Consider the following 24,226-nt stretch of genomic DNA (forward strand, 5'->3'; position numbering starts at 1 on the left):
AATGGCTTTCTTTATCTTCCTTCGTGATGTTTAGAATTATAAAAAAGTGTTCCCTGGAATAATTTTTTAAATGCTTTCCTCGTTCTGAATTTTCTTGGAATACGAAATGCCATGAAGACATCATTTAACAAAACTTATTTTATGCAGTAAAATGGAAAGTTTCTGTTGTGATGCTGCATCTCTTATACCTGAAAGAATAGAACAGGTGGCACTATGGACTTTCCTGTGGCTGAATCAGACTCCCTGCAAGACGTCAATATGTGAAGTACTCCAATGCTCTACAATGTTCCAATGGAAAACCTGTCAATTATGAACCTCAGAAGAAAATAAGAACTCGCCAAAGATAGAATTTTAAGGGAAAGTTTAACTCCTTCAACCTGGTAGAAGTGGAGCAGAGAAGCAGCATCAAAATTGAGGTGATTGACTTGCCACATTCTTCTTACTCCATTACCATGGACTGGATTTTGAGGCGCTCTAATCCCCATCTTGTGGCTAAAATGTTGTGGAGAGCCCACCTAGGGGGAAGAGCAGCTGCTGCAATGTCATTTAATTATCTGTTAACAGGCTGGGGGTTGGATTTCTGCCCTAAGGACAGGAGGTCCCACATCAGACAGCTGCCAGCCCCCAAATGGGACAATCGTTGGAGCTGGACACCAAGGCTAATGGGGAGGGGCGGGGAGGTAATTTCACAATGGTCAGGCTGGTACGTCCTGGTGAGGGGTCTGCTGAGGGATTGGTGGGGGCCCAGTTTAAAAGGTGATTAACAAAGTCATTTGCTTCCTCTGGCACATTGAAATTGTAGTCTCTGTCATTGTAGGTGACCCGAAGCAGAGTCCGGTACACCATCCCAAATCGCATGCTCCTCTTATAGAGTGCCACCTTGGCCTTATTAAATGCCGCACGCCTTCCTGTCAGCTCTGCCCCAATGTCCTGGTATATTCTGATGGCATAGCCCTCCCATCCACCATCGGAGTGGTCCTTCGCCCATCTCAGAACCAGCTCCTTGTCCAGGTTTCTATGGAACCTGACTATGATTGCCCATGATGGCTCTCCCGACCTGGGCTTCTGCTTCAATGAACGATGGGCTTGGTTCAACTCTGGATGGGTCAGAACGATTCCATCGCTACCAACTTTCCAAACATCTTCGATATGTAATCTGTGGCATTTGTACCTTTTCAGGCCCTGGGGCAGCCCAACAATTCTTAAATTCTGTCATCTGGAGTGATTCTCTGGATCATCGACCTCGGCCTTCCGCCAGCAAAGCCATCTCTGCCTCCAAAGAGACAATCCGATTTCTATGGTCAGTGAGCGCCTCCTCCACCTTCTTGATCATTACCCTCTGTATCTCTAACCTGATCCATCCTGTCCAAGGACGCCCAAACAGGTGCCACAGCTCCCTTAATTGCCTTCACCAAATCCTCCGCGACCGCTTGTCGCTGCTTCTTAAATTTGCTTGTTAAGAAGTCCACCAACTTCTCGGTCATCCACTGAGGGGGAAACGACACCACAGAGGCCTCCACCATTTTCTCCTCTTCTGTGGCTCGAAGACCTTCTGAATCTGACAAGAATCCCTTGTCCGGTTTTTGCCTAGTGTCCAACAGACATCACTGACAAGAGGGGATCTTATATATACCATACTGCATCAATTTGTTCCCCCAAATCACCCGTTAACTGGCAGCAATGGCCCTAGGCGGGAGCTACCACATGTGCGACTTTTTACCTCCTAGCCGCCTACAATTTTTACGGCCTACTAAGCAGAGCCAACGCCATTGACGTTTAGCTCAGTAAAAATCGGTTGGCAAGAGAAAGACTCCTGGAACAACAAGTCTCAAAATGCTGTTTATGGGGCCAGGAGCAACAGAGCCCTGTTTTGAACGCCGCAAGAATTCTGTGGGCTGCTACGGCCTTGGGCTCACAACCCCGCACAATTTACAGGATCTTCTCCCTGGACCTTCTGTTGGCTGGATTGGATTGGCCTGCAAGCCACCCAAAAAGCCTGGAGATGGTCGGTTGTGGCAAAACATCTGTTCAAAATTGACTGGGCAATTATCAAATGGCTGCCAAATGCCAATAGTTAAAATAACTCATTTAATCTCTTCTGTTACTTCGCTTGGAGTTTGCAATTTTACCTATTAGTGCTACCAGGACTCTCAGTATGGATCTTTACAGCTTTAGAGTGCAACTTTTAGATGTATTTTCTAATCTTTATTTCAAACTATGTTGCAGGATGAGCAATATATTTCTCATGGAGAGAGGTTTGATGACGCAGTAAAATTTGCACTTGAATCTGACCAGTTGGTGGCTGTGGGATTAAACTGCTGCCCCCCTAACCTAGTTAGTCCACTCCTTAGAGCTGCCAACAAAAAAAAAGGATCAGAAAGAGGATGGATTGTATATCCCAACAGTGGAGAAATGTGGACTCGTAATGCAGGGTGGGTCATTTAAACCAACAATCGTAGAACCATTTTGTACAAATGTCTCATTTATAATCCTAATCCAGCAAGATTTTTAATCCCTCTGTCTCTTTGAATGCTTTAATCCTGTTCATTTACATCAGTTGCACAGTGAGAAATATTAATTGATAGTTATTCAAAATCTTTAGCTTTTGGTCATTGGTTGGGTGGCTGCTATGCAGATTCCAACCCAATAGTAGTGTTCCAATAGTAGTGACCTTCTAAATGTTACAGAGATCAAAATTCATTAGTGTTCTGGAATTGATGCTCATCTGAAAGTCTGATTATCGATGAAAGACAGAATTCTAGCTGAATGGATCAATAGAAAAACAAAGCTGGGTGGATGTGATCATTCTTTGATCACAGTAATAAATAAATGCAACCAGATCTTGAGCTACTGTTACTTCATTGTAGTAGACACTTATATTTTATCCACTGTGAAGTAAAACAGCTGGGCGGCATGGTGGCACAATGGTTAGCACAGCTGCCTCGTGGCACCGAGAGCCGGGGTTCGATCCCGGCCCCAGGTCACTGTCCATGTGGAGTTTGCACTTCTCCCCCTGTCTCCGTGTGTCTCACCCCTACAAGCCAAAGATATACAGGGTAGGTGGATTGGCCATGCTAAATTGCCCATTAATTGGAAAAACTTTAAAACAAAATCAAAAGAACCAGTTAAGGCCTTGCCTAGTGTTCCCTCGGTCCACCTTTGAAGAACATGTATACCTGCCACAGAGATCCAGCCCAGAACATGAGAATTGCTGCCCCACTAGCAGATGTAGAACAGTGAAAAACAATTTCTGCAAGACCCAGGCAACCAGACCACTTGAAGGAATAACGTATGCCACCGACCATGAGTAAATATCTGCAAACCCAAATCTGTGATTTGAGTTAAATCTGAAAGTAAAGGCCTTCAGCATTTTGTGTTCTAAAATTCGGGCCAGAGAATAAAAGTAATGATAAATGTGCACAAAACATTAGTTAGGCTACAGTTGCTGTCTGCAGTTTTGGGAACTTTATTTTTGACAGGGAATTAAAATATGCAGTTTGGATTCACCAAGATAATGGCAGGGTTTGGAAACTATAGTTATGTGGAGAGACTTTAGGTTCTAAGACTATTTCCATTAGGGTATGATGTGGAGATGCCGGCGTTGGACTGGGGTGAGCACAGTAAGAAGTCTTACAACACCAGGTTAAAGTCCAACAGGTTGTTTCGATGTCACTAGCTTTCGGAGCGCTGCTCCTTCCTCGGGTGAATGAAGAGGTCTGTTCCAGAAACATATGTGGTTCCTATTCAAGTAATCATCTAATGCTCTCTTGAATGCCTCGATTGAACCTGCCTCCACCACACTTATCCTTTCATGTGTTTGCAAGGCATCAAAACAAACCTGTTGGACTTTAACCTGGTGTTGTAAGACTTCTTACTGTGCTCCATTAGGGTAGAAAAGCCAGAGAAGTTATTACAGAAGTTTTAAAGTTATGAAGGGTTTAACAGTGAATAGAGAGACTATTTCTTCTAGTTTGCGAGTCAGTGACAAAGGAGGCCATCAATTTAAAATTTATCATGAGCGAGAAGTGTTTAGGAGAAATTTCTTCGGCAGTTACAGCATGAAATGCTTTGCCGTAGAGTGGTTGATACAGAAACTGATGCTTCCTTTAATTCAAGACTGGATAAAGAGAAAGGTCTGAGAAAGAACAGGTTGGTGAGATTAATTTTATTGCTCTAGCAAAGGGTTGGCAAAAACACAACGGCTGAATTGTCTCCTCGCTGCAATGTTCTATTGTAGCGTTGTTCCAGGTAAATTTTTGTTCTTTAGGAGGGGGTTGAAAATTTGGGGCAGGGCTCCTTAATTGCATGTTTTACCCATAATTGAAAGGAGGGGAAGAGACACTATAACTGCAAATAACCTCAATAAAATGAGTAGGATGATATAAGCAGTGAAATAACAAACCAATGGGAAGAGTTTTCTATAATTAATCAGGGATGAAATGGAATGTGCTTCCACGTGGCATATTGTTTTTCTTACCTCATTTAAAGTTGCTATTAAGATATTGATTCTGTTTTACAAATGCATTGGTGGGTTATTATGCAACCTCTATATTTGGGAGACAGTGGTCAGTAGTTTGGAAAATACTGTGTACTGCATTGAAAATCATCTTTTACAGCTTTGTATGCTATATGATGCCTAGGCTACATGTTCCTTAATGTTGTGTTTCTTGTGCCTTATTCTTCCAGCTGGGAAAACAAACCAGTCGATAATCAACTTGCAAAATTTGCAGTGGAATGGAAAGAACTTGGGGCTAAATGGATTGGTAAGTTTTCAGGAGTTGTGTCAAGGAGACAGTAATGGAAACAATTAAATGTTTTGTGCCTTTACTAATCTTCATTTTAAAAAATCCCAGAGAAGACTTGCATCGTGGGACAAGGGCTTGTACTGTGCTGTACTGTTCTAAGACTTGTAATTCAAGATCAATTGACACTTCTGAAATGGAGATGAATTGCTATCTGATGAGAGGGGGATTGAGAGTTGTAGGCATATTAACAGCCTTGCTGATTTGTGAAATGGAGGGAATTTAATCCAGTCTGTCGGACTGCCCTTGCATAGTACCATTCCCACCTGAGACTCTTTATCTATCTGCTGCTCCTCTACAACGGTCACCTGCAGGAACAAGGTGAACTTTCGCATACACACTGATTACAGGCAGCTCCACCTCTTCATAAATCTCTCAAGCCTTCGACTTAAACCAAAACCATCAGTGTATTGACATGGGATAACCTTTCCACTGCATTGAAAGTCTGTACATTTAAAAGGTTGGAAGGGCAGCACGGTGACGCAGTGGTTAGCAATGCAGTCTCACGGCGCCGAGATCCCAGGTTCGATCCCGACTCTGGGTCACTGTCCGTGTGGAGTTTGCACATTATGTCCTTATTTAACATTACCTTGCCTCCTGTTTTCCTCTTTCCCCCCCCCCCCACCCCCACCTTTTCCCTTTCACCCCTTACTGCTGGTGTTCACTTTTTGTTGAAGAAATCGATGAACGGCTGCCAACTCCGGGCGAATCCCTGTATTGATCCTCTCAGAGCGAACTTGATTTTCTCCAGACTGAGAAACCCTACCTATCGCTGACCCACACTCCTGCGTTCGGGGTCTCCGAGTCCCTCCATCTCAGCAAGATCTGTCTCCGGGCCACCAGGGAGGAGAAGGCCAGGATATCGGCCTCCCTCCCACACTTTGCCCCCGGATCCTCCGACACCCCAAATATTGCCAGTTCTGGACTCTTGAGTTACCCTACATTCCAGGACTTCTGACATAACATCCGTAAATCCCTGCCAGAATTCCCTCCGTTTCGGACATGCCCAAAATATATGAACATGATTGGCCGGGCTACCCCCACACCGCCAACATCTGTCCTCCACCTCCTCGAAGAACCTAATCATCCGGGCTACCGTTAAGTGGGCCCTGTGGACTACCTTGAACTTTATCAAACTAAGTCTAGCACAGGACGAGGATGCATTTACCCTTTTCAAGGCTTTTTCGCACAGTTCAGTTTCCAGCTCCCCTCCTAGCTCCTCTTCCCACTTCCTCTTCACCTCTCTGATAGGGGCCCCTTCCCACTCTAATAATTCCCTGTATATCTCCGAAACCTTCCCACCTCCAACCCCTGTTTTTGACAGCACCTTATCCTGACGTCCCCTCAGGGGGAGGCGAGGAAAGCTTGGGACCTCCCGCCGTACAAAGTCCCGCACTTGAAGGTACCGAAACCGTTCCCACCCGGCAAATCAAACTCCTCTAATGTCTTCAAGGTCGGAAAGCCCTCCTGGATGAATAGATCCCCAAACCCCTCAATTCCTGCCCGCTGCCATACCTTAAAGCCCCCATCCAGCACCCCCCGGGACAATCCGGTGATTGTCACAGATCGGTGACCACACTGACGCCCCTCCAGTCTCAGATGCTGCCTCTATTGCCCCCACATCCTTGGGGCTGCCACCTCCACCGGACTTGTAGAGTACCGAGCAGGAGCGCCGTTAGTAAAGCCTCCAAACTCGTACCTTTGCAGGATGCCGCCTCCATCCGCTCCCAAACCGACCCCTCCCCCACTACCCACTTCCTGACCAATGTTATGTTGGCAGCCCAGTAATAGTTAATAAAGCTTGGGAGAGCCAAGCCCCCTTCTCAGCGGGTCTGTTCCAGGAGTGCCCTCCTTACTCTCGGGGTGTTACCCGCCCATATAAACCTCGATGTCATCAGACAAAAATCGGGAGACGTTGAAAAAAGAAAAGCAGTCTCGGAAGGACCGTCATCTTCACCGTCTGAACCTTCCCCGCCAGTGTCAGTGGGAGCATCTCCCATCTACGGAAATCCTTTCTCATTTGATCCACTCTTTGCCCAAATTTAACTTGTGCAGCTGCCCCCAGTCCTTGGCCAGTTGAATCCCCAGATACCTAAAACTCCTCCCAACCACTTTAAAAGGTAGCTCCTTCAGTCTCCTTTCCTGCCCCGTGCCTGGATCACGAACATCTCGCTCTTTCCCATATTTAACTTTTAGCCTGAAAATCGTCCAAATTCTCTTAATACCTCCATGATTCCGGTCATCCCCCCCCACCGGGTCTGTGACATAAAGCAGCAAATCGTCCGCATAGAGAGGGACCCTGTGTTCCTCCCCCCACTATACCCCGCCTCAGGCATTCCCTGCTCTCAGGGCCATTGCTAAGGGTTCTATGGCCAGGGCAAACGGTAATGGGCATAGACTAAAGTATTCTGACCGAACTCGGTTAGTTCTTACGTTTGCCGCCGGGGCCCGGTACAACAACCGGACCCACTCCACAAATCCCTGCCCAAACCCAAACCTGCCTAAAATATCCCATAGATACTTCCACTCCACCCAGTCGAAAGCCTTCCCTGCGTCCATGGCGACTACCACCTCAGCCGGCATCATAATTACATTAAGAAGCCGTCTAATGTTGGATGTCACGTGCCTGCCCTTTACAAATCCCGTCTGATCCTCTCCAATTATCTCCGGGACACAATCATCTATTCAAGTGGCCAGGATCTTTGCCAATAATTTGGCATCTACATTCAAGAGGGAAATTGACCTGTGCGATCCGGATCCTTGTCTCGCTTCAGGATGAGAGAGATTGATGCCTGTGATAACGTTGAGTGGAGTACTCCCAGCTCCTTGGACTCGTTAAAAGCCTTAACCAGGAGCGGTCCCAGTAACCCAGAGAACGTCTTCTAAAATTCCACTGGGAATCCGTCAGGTCCCGGGGCTTTACCCGATTGCATCGCCCCCAGTCCATCTATCACCTCCCCAAGCCCAGTTGGGCCCCCGAGGGCCTCCACCAGCTCCTCATTCAGCTTCGGGAACTCTAGCCTCCCCAGGAATTGATTTATGCCCTCCTCCCCAACTGGGGGTTCCGACTCTTATAGCTGGCTATAAAATTCCCGGAACACTTCATTCACCGCCCCCGGGTCCGTCACCATCTTCCCCCTCATATCCTTTATTTTCCCTATTTCTCTCGCCGCCTCCTGTTTCCTCAGCTGATGCGCCAGCATCCTGCTAGCTTTCTCCCCATGCTCATATATTGCCCCTTTTACCCTCCTCAGCTGATCCTCCGCCTTATCTGTGGAAAGGAGCCCAAACTCCATTTGAAGTCTCTGACGCTCCTTCAGGATCTCCTCATTGGGAGACTCTGAATATCTCCTGTCCACCTGTAGGATTTCTCCTCCCAACGTGTCCAGCTCCGACCGCTCAGTTTTATCCCTGTGGGCTCGAATCGAAATACATTCCCCTCTAATAACTGCTTTCAGTGCCTCCCAGACAGCCGCAATCTCTCCCTTGTCATTGATCTTTATGTATCCCCGAATGGCCTCTCTCACACGCTCACAGGTCTCCTCATCCGCTGATAGCCATGTATCTAGTCTCCACTGTGGGCGCTGGGACATTCCCGTGTCTGCCCGTAGGTCTATCCAGTGTGGTGCGTGATTTGAAACCTCAATTGCTGACAGTGTTTTATCTAGCACGAAGAAATCTATCCTGGAGTACACCATATGTACATGGGAGTAGAATGAATATTCCCTGCTCCTTGGTCTCTCAAATCTCCACGATCTACCCCTCCCATGTGCTCCATGAACCCCCGCAGTTCCTTTGTCATTGCTGATAGTTTCCCTGACCTAGTACTCAACCGGTCCAATCTCGGGTCCAGGACCGTATTAAAGTCACCCCCATGATCAACCGGTGCGAGTCAAGGTTTGGGAGCTTCCCCAGCACCTTCCTGACAAATGTGACATCATCCCAGTTTGGGGCCGATATATTCACCAGCACCACTGCCATTCCCTCTAGCTTCCCGCTAACCATAACAAATCTGCCTCCTGGGTCTGCCTCTATCTTCCCCACCTCGAATGTCTGCCTTTTGTTAATTAGGAAAACCACACTCCTTGTTTTAAAGTCCAGTCCTGAATGAAACACTTGCCTGACCCATCCCTTCTTTCATCTAATTTGGTCTCCCAGCCTCAGGTGTGTCTCCTGTAACATGGCCACGTCCGCTTTTAACGGTCTCAGGTGTGCAAACACACTGGCTCTCTTAACCTGCCCGTTCAGTCCACGAACATTCCACGTAACCAGTCTGGTTGGGGGGGGGGCCTTGCCCCCCTCCCCTGCCGATCAGCCATGACCTTTCCTAGGCCAACTCCTAGCCAGTGTTCCGCACCTCACTTGATCCGCCCCTTGGCGGCGACCGCCATCTGATCACCATCTCCAGTCTCCTAACTGTCCCTGACCCGTCAGCAGTACCCCCCCCCCCCCCCCCCCCCAACTTTGTCTTTCCTCAGATCTCCCCCCACTTTGCTCCCGTGAACTAGCTATCCAGCTAGCCCATCGGCTTCCACCCTCTGGCGTCAAAGAACCTGCACCTGCCAGATTCTATCCCCCCCTAAACATAGCACAAGCACTCAACACCGTAACAAAAATCCCCAAAAGCAAAAACACCATCCCCCAATGCGCAGGCAACAGGGCCCCACCCCTCCCCTTTAACCGATTCTTATCAGTCCCATCATCTTCAAATAGAATCAAGCACAATAGAAGAAGCTTCAAGTAGCTTAAGCAAAATTGTGCATGCAAGAATCAACCAAATCAGAACCAAATTACACAAGAAACCCCCCTCCCCTTTCTTACCGAACATCGCGACTTAACTCACAGAATTAGAAAAACTGAAATTTTAAACAAGACAAAGCAAAACATAGAACTATTTTTCTCTCCCCACACACACTTTATCCCTTCCCCCAAACTCAATCCACCACAGTTTGAATTTAAAAGTCCTTAAACCAGATTACTGTCTTTCATAAAAGTAGCCACCTCTTCCAGAGAGTTGAAGTACAGCTCCCAGTTCTCGTAGGTCACCCAAATACGAGCCGGATATAGCAGTCCAAATTCAATGTGTTTCGCAAAGAAGGCCGCCTTAACTTTGTTGAAACTTGCTCTCCTCTTTGCGAGTTCTGGTCCCCAATCTTGGTACACCCAGATCTCTGATTCTTCCCACATGTACCGTTTTGTCTGCCTGGCCCACTTCATGATACGCTCCTTGTCGAGGAATCGATGTAGCCTCACCACCATGGCCCTCGGGGGCTCACGGCCCTGGGGCTTACGTACGAGCACCCTGTGCGCCTGGTCCACCTCCAGCGGCTTGTCAAACACATCGGCCTCGACCATCTCCTGCAACATCTTCCCCACATACGTGCCTGCATTTGATCCCTCCTCTCCCTCTGGTAGCCCGACGATTCGGATATTTTGCCTGCGAGACCGTTTCTCCAAGTCTTCTACCTTATCCAGCAGTCGTTTCTGGCTGTCCTGTAGTATGCTAATTTCCAAAGCCATTGCAGTGGACTCCTCCTCTCGTTCAGTCCCCTGCTCCCTGCAACTTTTGAATCTCCTGTCCCTGGGTCGTCATTTTCTCCTCCACCTGTCAACCACCTCCTTAATCGAGGCTATCATCTGGGTTACATCTTCTGTACACTCCTTGCGATGCCAGGCGAACTTCTCATCCAGGTACTCGACCCATTGCTCCATCGACCAGTGGGCTGCTGTGGCCACGCTTTGTCTCGTACCCATTGTGCTCGTAGGCCTCTGAGCCTTGCTTTCACTCATCTTTTGGTTTCTTCTTTTTCGACTCTTATTTGGACACTATTCCATAAATTGAGGGTCACCTCCTTTTCCTCTCCCTTCGATCAACTTATGTTGAGAAATTTCCTGAGAAATCCAGCTTAAAAATCATTTTAAAAAACCATTAAGGACGAGAGCTGCTGAATGTGCGACCTTTCACTCCATTGTCGCCACTGGAAGTTCAACTATAAAGTACTTTCAGAAGGCTTTCGACAACGTCCCATTTAAGAGATTAGCAAGTAAAATTAAAGCACATGGGATTGGGGGTCGTATATTGATATGGATAAAAAACTGGTTGGCAGACAAGAAACAGAGTAGGAATAAATAGGTCTTTTTCCGAATGGCAGGCAGTAACTAGTGGGGTAACGCAGGGATCAGTGCTAGGACCCCAGCTATTCACAATATATATTAATGATTTCATAAATAATAAATACCTACAGAGCAGAAAGAGGCCATTTGGCCCATTGAGTCTGCACCGACACTCTGAAAGTGCACCCTACCCAGGCCCACTCCCACACCCTATTCCTGTAACCCCACCTAACCTTTGGACACGAAGGGGCAATTTAGCATGGCCAATCCACTTAACCTGCACATCTTTGGACTGTGGGAGGAAACTGGAGCACCCGGATGAAACTGATGAGGGAACTAAATGTAATATCTCCAAATTTGCAGATGACAGATGGCTGGGTGGGAGGGTGAGCTGTGAGGAGGCTTGAGAGATGCTTCAATTTGATTTGGACAAGTATGAGTGGGCAAATGCATGGCAGAGGCAGCATAATGTGGATAAATGTGAGGTTATCCACTTTGGTAGCGAAACAGGAAGGCAGATTATTATTTGAATGGCTAGAAATTGAGACCGGGATGTCCTCGTATAATCAGTCGCTGAAAGTAAGCATGCAGGTGCAGCAGGCGGTAAAGAAGGCAAGTGGTATGTTAGCCTTCATAGCGAGAGAGTTTGTAAGATGACATACAAGGAGAGATTGAGTCGGTTAGGATTATATTCGCTGGGGTTCAGACGAATGAGGGGAATCTTGTAGAAACCGAAAAATTCTAATAGGACTAGACAGGGTAGATGCAGGAAGGATGTTCCCGATGGCGAGGTAGTCCAGAACCAGGGGTTGTGGTCTGAGGATACTGGGTAGACCATTTAGGACTGAAATGAGGAGAAGTTTATTCACCTAGAGAGTGGTGAGCCTGTGGAATTTGTTACCACAGAAAGTTGTTGAGGACAAAACTTTGTATGTTTTCAAGAAGGAGTTAGATATAGTACTCGGGGAAGGGATTAAAGGACGTGAGGGAGTGTGGGGGGAGATGGGAACAGGCTATAAATTGGGTGATCAGCCATGATCATAATAAATGGTGGAAGAGTCTCGAAGGGATGAATGGCCTCCTCCTCCTATTTCTATGTTTAAATATTGGCTTTAGCACCAAGAACAATTGCATTTGTACAGCACCTTTAACATAGAAAAAAGCCCCAAGGTTCTTCTGAGAAGTGCAATCTGACAAAAATGGACATTCAGCCAAATAAGGAGGTATTAGGTAGGATGATTAAAAGAGCGATCTTAAAGTGGATCTTACAGGAGAAGAAGTGGAAAGGCAGAGGGGCTTAAGGATTGATAATATGTGCAATGTTCTCTTTGTCTTTTGCAGCACAGTCTCCAATATGGACTAAAAGTTAACCATGTGGGAAATTAGGGGCAGGCACAGAATAGAAAACAGAAAGTCTAGACTGTTTGTTTTTAAGCTATAAGAATTATTTCAAAGCTGTTCCAAAAAAGGGCATTAAATGTATAAATAAACCAACCATAAAAATTATATACATTTGAAATCATGGGCGAGATTCTCCAACCCCCCGCCAGGTCGGAGAATCGCCGGGGACTGGCGTGAATCCCGCCCCCGCCAGTTGCCGAATTCTCCGGCACCGGAGATTCGGCGGGGGCGGGAATCGCGCCGCGCCGATTGGCGCCCCCCCCCGCCCCCCGCGATTCTCCGGCCTGGATGGGCCGAAGTCCCGCTGCTAGGATGCCTGTCCCGCCGGCGTGGATTAAACCACCTCTCTTACCGGCGGGACAAGGCGGCGTGGGCGGGCTCCGGGGTCCTGGGGGGGGGGGGGGGGCTCGGGGCGATCTGGCCCCGGGGGGTGCCTTGGTGGGTACTTGATATATATATTTTATTAAAGTTTTTCGATCAAAAAGAATTTTCCATTTTTACAACTTTGTAACAAAATGTACATTGACCGTTATTTAAACAATATATTAACTAACAACAAGTGCAGAAAAAGAAATAGAAACATTGAAAAAATAAATATAATTATAAACAACTAGCATGGAAAAGAACAAAAAAAACCCCAAGGACCCACATGTACCCTCCCCTCCCCTCTCCCCCCCCACTCCCCCCTGGGTTGCTGCTGCTGTCTTTCCTGTTTTCCCTTATCGCTCTGCGAGATAGCCAAGGAACGATTGCCACCGCCTGGTGAACCCCTGAGCCGAACCTCTTAGTGCGTACTTTATTCGCTCCAATTTTATAAACCCTGCCATGTTGTTTATCCAGGCCTCCACGTCTGGGGGCTTAGCTTCTTTCCACATAAGTAAAATCCTTCGCCGGGCTACTAGGGACGCAAAGGCCAAAACATCGGCCTCTCTCGCCTCCTGCACTCCCGGCTCTTCTGCAACCCAATATAGCCAACCCCCAGCTTGGTTCGACCCGGACCCCCGCCACCTTTGAGATCACTCTCGGCACACCCACCCAGAACCCATGCAATACCAGACATGACCAAAACATGTGGGTGTGGTTCGCCGCGCTTCCCCACGCACCTCCCGCACCTATCCTCCACTCCAAAAAATCTACTCAGCCTTGCTCCCGTCATATGCGCCCTGTGTAGAACCTTGAATTGGATCAGGCTGAGCCTGGCACACGAGGACGAGGAATTTACCCTACTTAGGGCATCTGGCCACAGCCCCTCCTCAATCTCTTCCCCCAGCTCCTCCTCCCATTTACCCTTTAGCTCCTCTACCATCGTCTCCCCCTCGTCTCTCATTTCCCTGTATATATCGGACACTTTACCATCCCCGACCCATGCCTCCGAGATCACTGTCCTGGATCCCCTGCGACGGGAGCTGCGGAAATTCCCTCACCTGTTGCCTTACAAATGCCCTCACTTGCATATATCGGAAGGCATTCCCAGGTGGCAACTCTTATTTTTCTACCAGTGCTCCCAGACTCGCGAACGTCCCGTCCAAGAACAAGTCCTTCAATTTCACAATTCCTGCTCGTTGCCAAGATTGGGATCCCCCATCTATCCTTCCCGGGATGAACCTGTGGTTGTTCCTTATCGGGGACCACACCGAGGCACCCGTCACCCCCCTATGTCGTCTCCACTGCCCCTAAATCTTCAAAGTCGCTACCACCACTGGGTTTGTGGTGCATTTTTCGGGGAAAACGGTAACGGCGCCGTCGTCAGTGCTTTTAAACTTGTTCCCCTACAGGACGCCATCTCCAGCCTTTTCCACGCCTCTCCTTCTTCTTCCCTCATCCACTTACATATCATAGACACATTGGCGGCCCAATAGTAATCACTCAGGCTCGGCAGTGCCAGTCCCCCTCTGTCCCTCCTACGCTGCAGGAACCCCCTCTTTACCCTTGGGGTCTTTCCAGCCCACACAAAGCTCATAATACTCCTATCCACTTTCTTGAAGAAGGCCTTTGTAATCAGTATGGGGAGGCACTGAAACATGAAAAGAAACCTCGGGAGGACCACCATTTTGACCGCCTGTAACCTACCCGCCAATGACAGGGGCACCATGTCCCACCTTTTAAAGTCCTCCTCTATCTGCTCTACCTGTCGTGTCAAGTTAAGTTTATGCAAGGTTCCCCAGTTCCTAGCCACCTGGATCCCTAGATATCGAAAGTCCCTTACTACTCTCCTCAGCGGCAGATCGTCTATTCCCCTGCCATGTTCCCCGGGGTGCATCACAAATAGTTCACTCCCATGTTCAATTTGTATCCCGAGAATTCTCCAAACTCCCTGAGTGTCTGCATCATCTTAGGCATCCCCTCCACTGGGTCCGCCACATATAGCAGCAGATCATCCGCATATAATGACACCCGATGTTCCTCTCCTCCTCTAAGCACCCCTCTCCACTTCTTAGAGCCCCTCAGCGCTATGGCCAATGGCTCGATTGCCAACGCGAACAGTAACGGGGACAAGGGACACCCCTGTCTTGTGCCCCTATGTAATCGGAGTCGGATCGTTGCCTGTTTGTAACCACGCTTGCCACCGGGGCCCCGTACAGGAGCTGAACCCCTCTCCAAATCCAAATCTCTTCAGTACCTCCCACAGGTAGTCCCACTCCACTCTATCGAATGCCTTCTCTGCATCCATCGCCACCACTATCTCCGCCTCCCCCTCCGGTGGGGGCATCATCATTACCCCCAGCAACCTTCGTATGTTGGCATTCAATTGCCTCCCTTTAACAAACCCTGTCTGGTCGTCATGCACCACCCCTTGGGACACAGTCCTCTATCCTAGTCGCCATCACCTTGGCCAGTAACTTGGCGTCTACATTTAGGAGGGAGATGGGCCTGTATGACCCGCACTGCAGCGGGTCTTTGTCTCGTTTCAGGATCAACAATATCGTCGCCTCCGACATCGTCGTGGGTAGTGTCCCCCTTTCCTTAGCCTCATTGAAGGTTCTCGCCAGGAGTGGGGCCAGTAGGTCCACATATTTCCTGTAAAATTCCACTGGGAACCCATCTGGTCCTTTCCTGCCTGCATGTTCCCGATTCCTTTTACCACCTCCTCCACCTCAATCTGCGCTCCCAGACCTGTCACCTCCTGCTCCTCAACCCTCGGGAACTCCAACTGGTCCAAGAAGTGCATCATTCCCTCTTTCCCCTCCGGGGGTTGGGACTTATACAGCCTCTCATAGAATGACTTAAACACCCCGTTCACCCTCTCCGCCCTCTGTTCCATCCTTCCCTCCCCGTCTCTAATTCCTCCGATCTCTCTCGCCGCCCCCCTCTTCCTAAGTTGTTGGGCCAGCAGTCGGCTCGCCTTTTCCCCATACTCGTATTGTATTCCCTGTGCCTTCCTCCACTGTGTCTCCGCCTTACCCGTGGTCAGCAGGTCAAATTCCGTCTGTAGTCTCCGTCTTTCCCTGTATAACCCTTCATCCGGGGCCTCCGCATATTGCCTATCCACCCTCAGAATCTCCCCGATCAGTCTCTCCCTTTCTTTACCCTCTTCTTTCCCCTTGTGGGCTCTTATGAAAATCAGCACCCCCCTAACCACCGCTTTCAGCGCCTCCCATACTACTCCCACCTGGACCTCTCCATCATCGTTGACCTCTAGGTACCTTTCAATACATCCCCTCACCCTTCCACATACCCCCTCATCCGCCAACAGTCCCATGTCTAATCTCCAAAGTGGGCGCTGCTCCTTCTCCTCTCCTAGATCCAGATCCACCCAGTGTGGGGCGTGATCTGAAACGGCTATAGCCGAATATTCCGTTCCTGCCACTTTTGGGATCAGCGCCCTTCCCAGGACAAAAAAGTCTATCCGAGAGTATACTTTATGGACGTGGGAGAAGAAGGAAAACTCCTTACGCCTCGGTCTAGCAAATCTCCAGGGATCTACTCCTCCCATCTGCTCCATAAACCCCTTAAGCACCTTGGCTGCTGACGGTCTCCTCCCGGTCCTAGATCTGGACCGGTCCAGCCCTGGGTCCAGCACCGTGTTGAAGTCCCCCCCCCCCCCCCCATTACCAACTTTCCCATCTCCAGGTTCGGGATGTGCCCCAACATACGCTTCATAAAACCCGCGTCATCCCAGTTCGGGGCATATACGTTCACCAGCACCACCGCCTCACCTTGCAATCTGCCACTCACCATCACGTACCTGCCCCCACTGTCCGCCACTATGGTCTTAGCCTCAAACAGTACCCGTTTCCCCACCAGTATTGCCACCCCTCTATTTTTCGCATCTAATCCGGAGTGGAAAACCTGTCCCACCCATCCTTTCCTTAATCTGACCTGATCCGCCACTTTCAGGTGCGTCTCTTGAAGCATAACCACATCCGCCTTCAGCCTCTTTAGGTGCGCTAATACCCTTGCCCTCTTAATCGGCCAGTTCAACCCTCTCACGTTCCACGTGATCAACCGGGTTGGGGGGCCCTTTACCCCCACCCCCACATCGTCGACTAGCCATCCCCTTTTTTAAACCAGCTCCTCACCCGGGTCCCACGCACCCGTTTGTCCCCCAGACAGCGCCCTCCCGTCCCGGCCATCCCATCCCATATCAGCTCCCCCTTACCCTCAGCAGCAGCAACCCAGTTAATCATCCCCCCCCCCCCTCCCCTGCTAGATTCCCTTCTAGCTTGATTGCTCCCCCCATATTGCTTCCGGGAGTCAGCAAACTCTGGCTGACCTCGGCTTCCCCCTTTACCCTTGGCCTCCCTGCGTGTGGGGCCCCCTTCCTTCCTGCGCCCACTTTTCCCGCCACAATTTCCGTAGCGCGGGAGAAAAGCCCGCGCTTCCCTCTCGGCCCCGCCCCTAATGGCGCAGTTCCCTCTCCCTTCCCTGTCCCCTTTCCCACCGGTGCCCACATTTCTTCGTGTCCCCCCCCTCTGGGGGAGAAAAAATTCTCCCGTCCAACATTTTTACAGATAAGCCCTCCCCCTCTCCCCCCTTTACACTTCCTTGCCACCACCTCGCTACTTCTTTCCAAACATCCATTCCTCAAATCTAAAATCTAGTCCAACTTCTCTTCTTGAATAAATGCCCATGCCTCCTCCGCTGTCTCGAAGTAGTGGTGTTTGCCCTGGTGTGTAACCCACAGTCTTGCCGGCTGCAACATTCCAAATTTCACTTTTTTCCTGTGGAGCACCGCCTTGGCCCGATTGAAACTCGCCCTCCTTCTCGCCACCTCCGCACTCCAATCTTGATACACGCGGATCACCGTGTTCTCTCACCTGCTACTCCGTGTCTTCTTAGCCCATCTCAGGACCATCTCTCTGTCTTTGTAGCGGTGGAACCTCACCACTATTTCCCCTGCCTTTGGTCTTCTCACAAGGACCCGGTATGCTCCCTCCACTTCCAGGGGGCCTGTCGGGGCCTCAGCTCCCATTAAAGTATGAAGCATCGTACTCACATACGCCCCAACATCCGCTCCCTCTGACCCTTCGGGAAGACATGAATCCTTAAATTCTTCCTCCTCGAGCTATTTTCCAGGGCTTCCAGCCTTTCTATGCACCTCTTATGTAGTGCCTCGTGCTTCTCCGTCTTCACCACCAAGCCCTGTATCTCGTCTTCATTCTCGGCTGCCTTTGCCTTCACTCCACGGAGCTCCATCTCCTGGGTCTTTTGCGTCTCCTTCAATCCCTCAATCGCCAGCAACATCAGCGCCAGCACCTCCTTCTTGAGCTCCTCCACACATCGCCGGAGGAACTCCTGCTGTTCCGGGCCCCATACCATCTGGGCTCCCTCAGCCGCCATCTTGCTACTCCCTTCTCGTCTCTGCCGCTGGTCCAGAGGATCCTCCGCAATCTGGCCACTACTATCGCTTCTTTCCATCCACACCCGGGGGGGGACTCCTTCCTTTGTCGCCTCACACTGAGTTTGGCCGTGAAAAATTACCGTTGGGGCTCCCGATAAGAGCCCAAAAGTCTGTTAAAACGGGAGGTGCCGAAACGTGCGTCTCAGCTGGTCATCGCCGCAACCGGAAGTCGTGATTGAACCATTGACCATCGCATTAAGAAGTTCGAGGGTATGGAAAGGGATAGTGCAGTGGGGGGGGGGGATAGAGCATAGGGTGTCCTTGTATGCCGATGACTTGTTATTATACGTGTCGGAACCAAGTGTGTCAATAGGGGGAATACTGGAGCTGCTTCGGGTGTTTGGGTTTCTCGGGGTACAAATTAAATCTAGACAAGAGTGAATATCTTGTGGTGTCTCGGCCAGGGGTAGGGGGGGGGGGGGGGGGGGGGGGGGCTGTCATTCCGAAAGGCAGGGACTCACTTTAGATACCTGGGGGTGCAGGTTGCTCGAGACTGGGGAGGGCTCTGTAGGTACAACATTTCTAGTTTGGTGGGGAGGGTGAAAGCTGATCTGGCAAGGTGGGATGGTCTCCCTCTGTCACTGGCGGATTGGGTACAGGCGGTTAAAATGAATTTGCTGCCCCGGTTCCTGTTTATTTTTCAATGCCTGCCGATTTTCCTGCCAAAGGCATTTTTTAGAGAGATTGAAGGGATGAGGAGGGAAGGTAGCCAGAATTATGATAGCCAGAATATGCGCTACAGAGAGGAAGACAGGCAGGGGGTTTGGGTCTTCCGAACCTGACGTATTATTACTGGGCGGCGAATGTGAAGAAGGTACGGAGCTGGGTCAGAGGGGTTGACTCCCAATGGGTCAGAATGGAGGAGAGTTTGGGGAGGGGGTCAGAATTGAAGGCGCTAGCGACAGCGCCGCTCCCGATGGCCCGGGGAGATATTCAGGGAGTCCGGTAGTAATAGCTTAGTGGAGAATTTGGAGGCAGTTTTGACAGCACTTCGGGTTGGGGGCAGGATCAAGGGAAATGTCGATTCGGGGGAACCATAGATTTGAGTCAGGGAAGTGGGATGGAAACTTTTAGAGATGGGAGGAGAAGGAATTAGGACACTAAAAGATTTGTTTCTTGGGGGTCGTTTTGCGGGATTGAAGGAGCTGGGAGCGAAGTATGGGCTGGAGCAGGGGGAAATATTTAGATACATGCAGGTTTGCGACTGCCAGAAAGGAGGTACAGAGCTTCCCAGTAAAGCTGGCTTCCACATTGCTGGAGGAGGTGCTGACGACAGAGGGACTGGAGGACGGGGTAGTATCGGTGGTTTACTTTGGAGGAGGAGAAGGCGCCGCTAGAATCGATAAAGGCAAAGTGGGAGGAAGAGTTGGGAGAGGGTATGGAGGAGGGATTTGGTGTGAGGTGCTCCAGATCCAGGATCAGTGATCACATAACATTGAAATGATCATGGAAACAAGACCGACATAAAAATGGTTTTGTAAAGAGCAGCCATTGAGAGAATGTGAAACTACATTAGGAAAAAGAGGTTTATTTTGACAAAAAGTGTCCAGTTTCATGTGCACCACTTTAGAGATTACCCGAAACACCTCCCTCCAGTAATCCTCCAGCTTTGGACAGGACCAAAACATATGAACGTGGTTTGCAGGGTCCCCCCGCAACGTTCACACACATCTTCTACCCCCTCAAAGAGCCGGCTCATCCACGCCCTTGTAAGGTGCGCTCTATACACCACCTACAGCTGTATCAGCCCCAACCTCGCACACTAGGTGTAGGCGTTCACCCTCTGGAGCACCTCACACCAAATCCCTCCTCCATACCCTCTCCCAACTCTTCCTCCCACTTTGCCGGTTCCTTTACTTGGGTCTTTTTCACAATTGCGCATGCGCAGCTTCTTGCGCATGCGCAAACGGACCTTCCCGTTCTGTGCGCTCCTCGCGCAACTGCGCAAGTGCAGTACTTTTAGAAAGATGGCCACCGATCAAAACTGTTCTCTGCTCCGGGATCTCAGCCTCGTGGTGAGTACTGGTGCTTCTCTTACCTTTTCTTGCTTGTTGGAGTGTGTTTTCCTCACAGTATTTGCCGAATTTGTCCAGGACTGCCTGGAAGTCGCTCCTGTTTTGCCCCTTGGAGAACTTGAATTTTTAAAAGATTTCTTCTGCTCTGGAACCGGCGATGGTGAGGAGAAGCTCTGTTTTTTCAGCATCGGCCAGGTCCTCTAGTTCGGCTGCCACTACGAAGATTTCAAACCTTTGCTGGAATGCCCGCCAGTTTTCGCGGAGATCGCCGTGGCACTGGAGCTGCTGCGGAACCCGGATCTCGAACATCTTGCCTGGGTATTGCTGGTTGTCACTGTACGCTGAGGTATGGCTATGTGGATTGAGACAGTTCAGTCCTGGTACCATGATTTGTTATGTTGTCGGTGTACCATAAGCGGCTTCCTTGTGCACTTGACAAAGGAAGGTTCAGACGTGGAGATAACTTCAACACGTTTATTAAACTATTTACACTTCTATTACTCGGGTTCGACACTACTGCTAATCCTACTATAGCTACCCAGACTGACTAACCAGTTGCTGCAATCCACGTGGTGGGTGTAATATTGAATCAACCCTGTGTCTGTACTCACTGACTGTCCGCACTGGAAAGAGGCAGATCATGTGTGTGGTGTCCTTTATATATGGGTTGTAGTGCCCCCCTGTGGTCGTGTCACCGCCATGTGTATTGTGAATGTCCATTGGTCGCGTCCTATCTACTTGATCTATTGGTTGTGTGTGTGTGATGTCTTTGGTGCTCCCTCTAGTGTCTAGCTAGCCTACATGCATTTACATTGATGCACATCACCACAAGTTCTATTAATAATAGTGAAGAATTTACCCTTTTAATTTTGTACTTAACTATTACAGGTGGCTGTTGCAGAACTACCCCAGCTGATATAGCAGAGCTACGAGATATTCTAAAAGGGAATGTGTCCGCTTAATGAATTTCAAATATTGCAAGTGGAATGTGAAGACTGTGAACTTTCTTTTGCCATTACCACCTATTACAGTTTGAATACTGGCCACACCAGTAACCTGTTGAGTATGAAATAAACTGTTGCTTGGTGAGTTTGAAAAATTCTTCTTCCAACGCACTGTTTAACTCCACGATCTAATCTCCAAATGGGAGAAAGTGTAGTGATCTTTCAAAAGTTTAAATTTGGAACAATCCAAAATGAATTCCCATAGCATTTGATCAGCATGAGCAGCTGGTGAACACCTATTATGGTGACTAGAATACTGAAAAAACAAATAGCACAATGATTTTCTTACTGTGTTTGAGCATTAGTAGTTCCATTGCTGTGAGAAGCTTTATCCCGATTTTTAGTGTGTGAGGATGCCAATTTTAAATATTAGATGCTTGTTTAAAAATTGCTAGCTTTGTGTCAAGTAGGTACTCTCTCAAGGACGAGGCAAATTCTGACTGCTGCAATCATATTCTAAAAAGTTTCAAGGCCAGAGTATCAACAGCTCTGCCACTGTGCAGAACATCGAAGCCCACCTCGCACATCAAGAGTGGAGACAAGGGGATGATTTCAAGGTTTTGGGTCGAGATGACCATGCCCTTATCTGGACAACATTCGGCCATGGACTGATGTGACAAATAACATCTGTGACACACAAGTGCCAGGCAGTGGCCATCTCCAACAAATGAGAATCCAACTACCTCCTCTTGGTATATATGGAAGTACTGTATAATTTTACTTTTGTTGTCCATTAAAGTATCTTAGGATTCCTCATTTCACTTCATTCTGACAAGTTACTTATTTCAACCAATTTTCTCTCTTCCTGAAGGAACTGGCTAGAGCAACCACATAGCTCTTTCCTACCACATCTTTGGGTGTTTGGTGGTTCCCAGTGTTGCAGTGGCCAGAGCACAGTGGAACATTAAATTTATTTATTTTTAAAAAATAATAATAGAATACCCAATTCATTTTTTCCAATTAAGGGGCAATTTAGCGTGACCAATCCACCTAGCCTGCACATCTTTGGGTAGTGGGGGCGAAACCCACGCAAACACGAGGAGAATGTGCAAACTCCACACGGACAGTGACCCAGAGCCGGGATCGAACCTGGGACCTTGCCGCCGTGAGGCTGCAGGGCTAACCCACTGCGCCACCGTGCTGCCCTCAGTGGAACATTATTGAGCTCTCTGGAGATTCAAATGTATCTGTAGCTTTACATTATTCGGACATGTTGACCATTATTAGGACATGATGAGTGATTAGTCAACCAACCAATGTCAGTGGGTTGCCCCTTTAACGTTAACCTGCCTCCTAATTTTACTTCGAACATGCAGGACCATGCAATTGTCAACAACAATGAACTTGATTTGCTAAAACATCCCTGGCGTAAACTTTGTTGAGTTCTCTTTTTGTAAAATATGGATTGACTTCTCTACAGCTTTTTGTTTGCTGGCCTAGATGGGACTTATTTGAATGCAAATATACTGCAGCAGGTGTCAGTGCCATCATAAGATCAAAAAGACAAATACCTGAACAGAACCGAATGATTTGAGAAAACATCAATAACGTATCCAGATAACTTACAAAACAGTCTATGAAGAACACGTGACAAGCATGCATGTGTCCCGTGACAGTGGAGCAGACTCTGAGCCCCCAACTTTATTTTTTGTGTGGGGGGAAAAAGGCAGTTTGAACTTATTAAGTTGCATCTTGCTAATTGTTTACACTGCTGAGTGAAATGGAAACTGACTCGATATGTAAACGGAGTGATTTTGTGCTTCCTTTGCTCCCTGGTCCACTGAGAGAGAGCCACGTCGGTCCGCCGGCTGACCTGTTAACATTCAGCTCACACCGAGGTTTGCCTGCACCTCCCCATTGCCCAAATGCGGATACTCGACTGCAAAATCTGTGGTGATGGGGGACTGCATTCGTACTCTCCCCTACTTTGTAAATCAAACCTAGAGCATGACCCACCCCCACAGAAATGCTCAAGTCTTCTCGGAGGCCAACTTGGAGCAGGTTCGGTCCGGACAAGATGAATATATCACCACTGCCTCAGTTTGATTTCTCGTGTTTCTCACAGCCCAGGTGTAGAATGAGGGGGAATAACATTCGCCCTCACTCGCAAATTCAAGCCATGGGTCAAAAATCAGTTGGGAACTGCAGTTCTCTGGTGGCGATGAGTCACAGCGCTAATCTCCCTCCCCTATCGGGTAATCCCTCTAGTCCAGTGTTCTTCAAACTTTCTTTCCGGGGACCCATTTTTACCACCCGGCCATCCTTCGGGACCCAACCCGGCCGACCTGCACGACCCACCATTTTCTCTTACCTTGTTTGCTGCTGACAAAAATGGAGGAAATGGTTTTGGGTCCGTTTGGCCCCTGTACACGCTCCTCCAATCCAACCTGTTGGATGAAGGTGAAGCCTTCCGGTGTCGGAAAGTATGGAGTCTCCATCTGTCCAAAGTTCTGCATTTTTTTCCCTGTAAAATTTTATCAAATAAATCCCCCCCGAACTTGCAAAAAAAAAAAATGAAATGAATAAAATAAATGAAAAAAATTAAATGAAATGATTAAAATGAATACCCCCCCCCCGAACTTATGAAAGGAAAAGCTGCGACTTTAAAAAAAAAACAGCCACACTGCGCATGCATGCCGGATCATCTGCCAATGATCTGGCACGCATGCGCAGTGCGGCCGCATTTTTTTAACATGTTTGCGGCTATTTTGAAGGTCGCTTGCAGCCGGCGTTATTAACAGCCGGCTGTTGCGTGCAGACTTGCGCGATCTGGAGCGCCGCGACGGACGGCTCCGCGACCCGCCCGCGACCCAGCTGTGGGTCGCGCCCCAGATTTGACAATGCCTGCTCTAGTCCTTGCTGGGTCAACAGATATTCCCGGTTTGGAGATTTTTATGGTGAAGTCCGGGATATTCTGAAAGTTCTCTCCTCTACTCCCTGCCCTTTCAAAAAAAAGGTTCCAATGGATTGGAGGGTAACTAATGTAACCTTACTTTTTTTTAAAAGGAGGGAGAGAAAACAAGGAACCATAGACGGGTTAGGCTGACA

The 24,226-nt window shown here is 48.8% G+C and overlaps 2 protein-coding genes across 3 annotated transcripts in view; one reads left to right on the forward strand and one right to left on the reverse strand.

The window, feature by feature from the left end:
• Window positions 1–24,226, reverse strand: part of ercc5 (excision repair cross-complementation group 5) — a 211,813-nt gene that overhangs the window by 88,470 nt on the left and 99,117 nt on the right. The window lies entirely within an intron of this gene.
• LOC140391639 (homocysteine S-methyltransferase YbgG) overlaps window positions 1–24,226 on the forward strand; it is a 46,674-nt gene that overhangs the window by 16,394 nt on the left and 6,054 nt on the right. The window contains exons 6-8 of one of the 2 annotated variants that reach the window (XR_011935149.1): window positions 2,227–2,432; window positions 4,687–4,763; window positions 21,063–21,259. Coding sequence is in view for 1 of the 2 variants with exons in the window: in XM_072476328.1 (XP_072332429.1) it covers window positions 2,227–2,432; window positions 4,687–4,763; window positions 21,063–21,136 (357 nt within the window). In the remaining variant the exon portion in view is untranslated. Of the gene's footprint in view, window positions 1–2,226; window positions 2,433–4,686; window positions 4,764–21,062; window positions 21,940–24,226 lie in introns of those variants that run through there. The other variant, XM_072476328.1, reaches the window with a different exon arrangement.

This window comes from Scyliorhinus torazame, chromosome 15 (genome assembly GCF_047496885.1).
Source record: "Scyliorhinus torazame isolate Kashiwa2021f chromosome 15, sScyTor2.1, whole genome shotgun sequence".
Classification (NCBI taxonomy): Eukaryota; Metazoa; Chordata; class Chondrichthyes; order Carcharhiniformes; family Scyliorhinidae; genus Scyliorhinus; species Scyliorhinus torazame.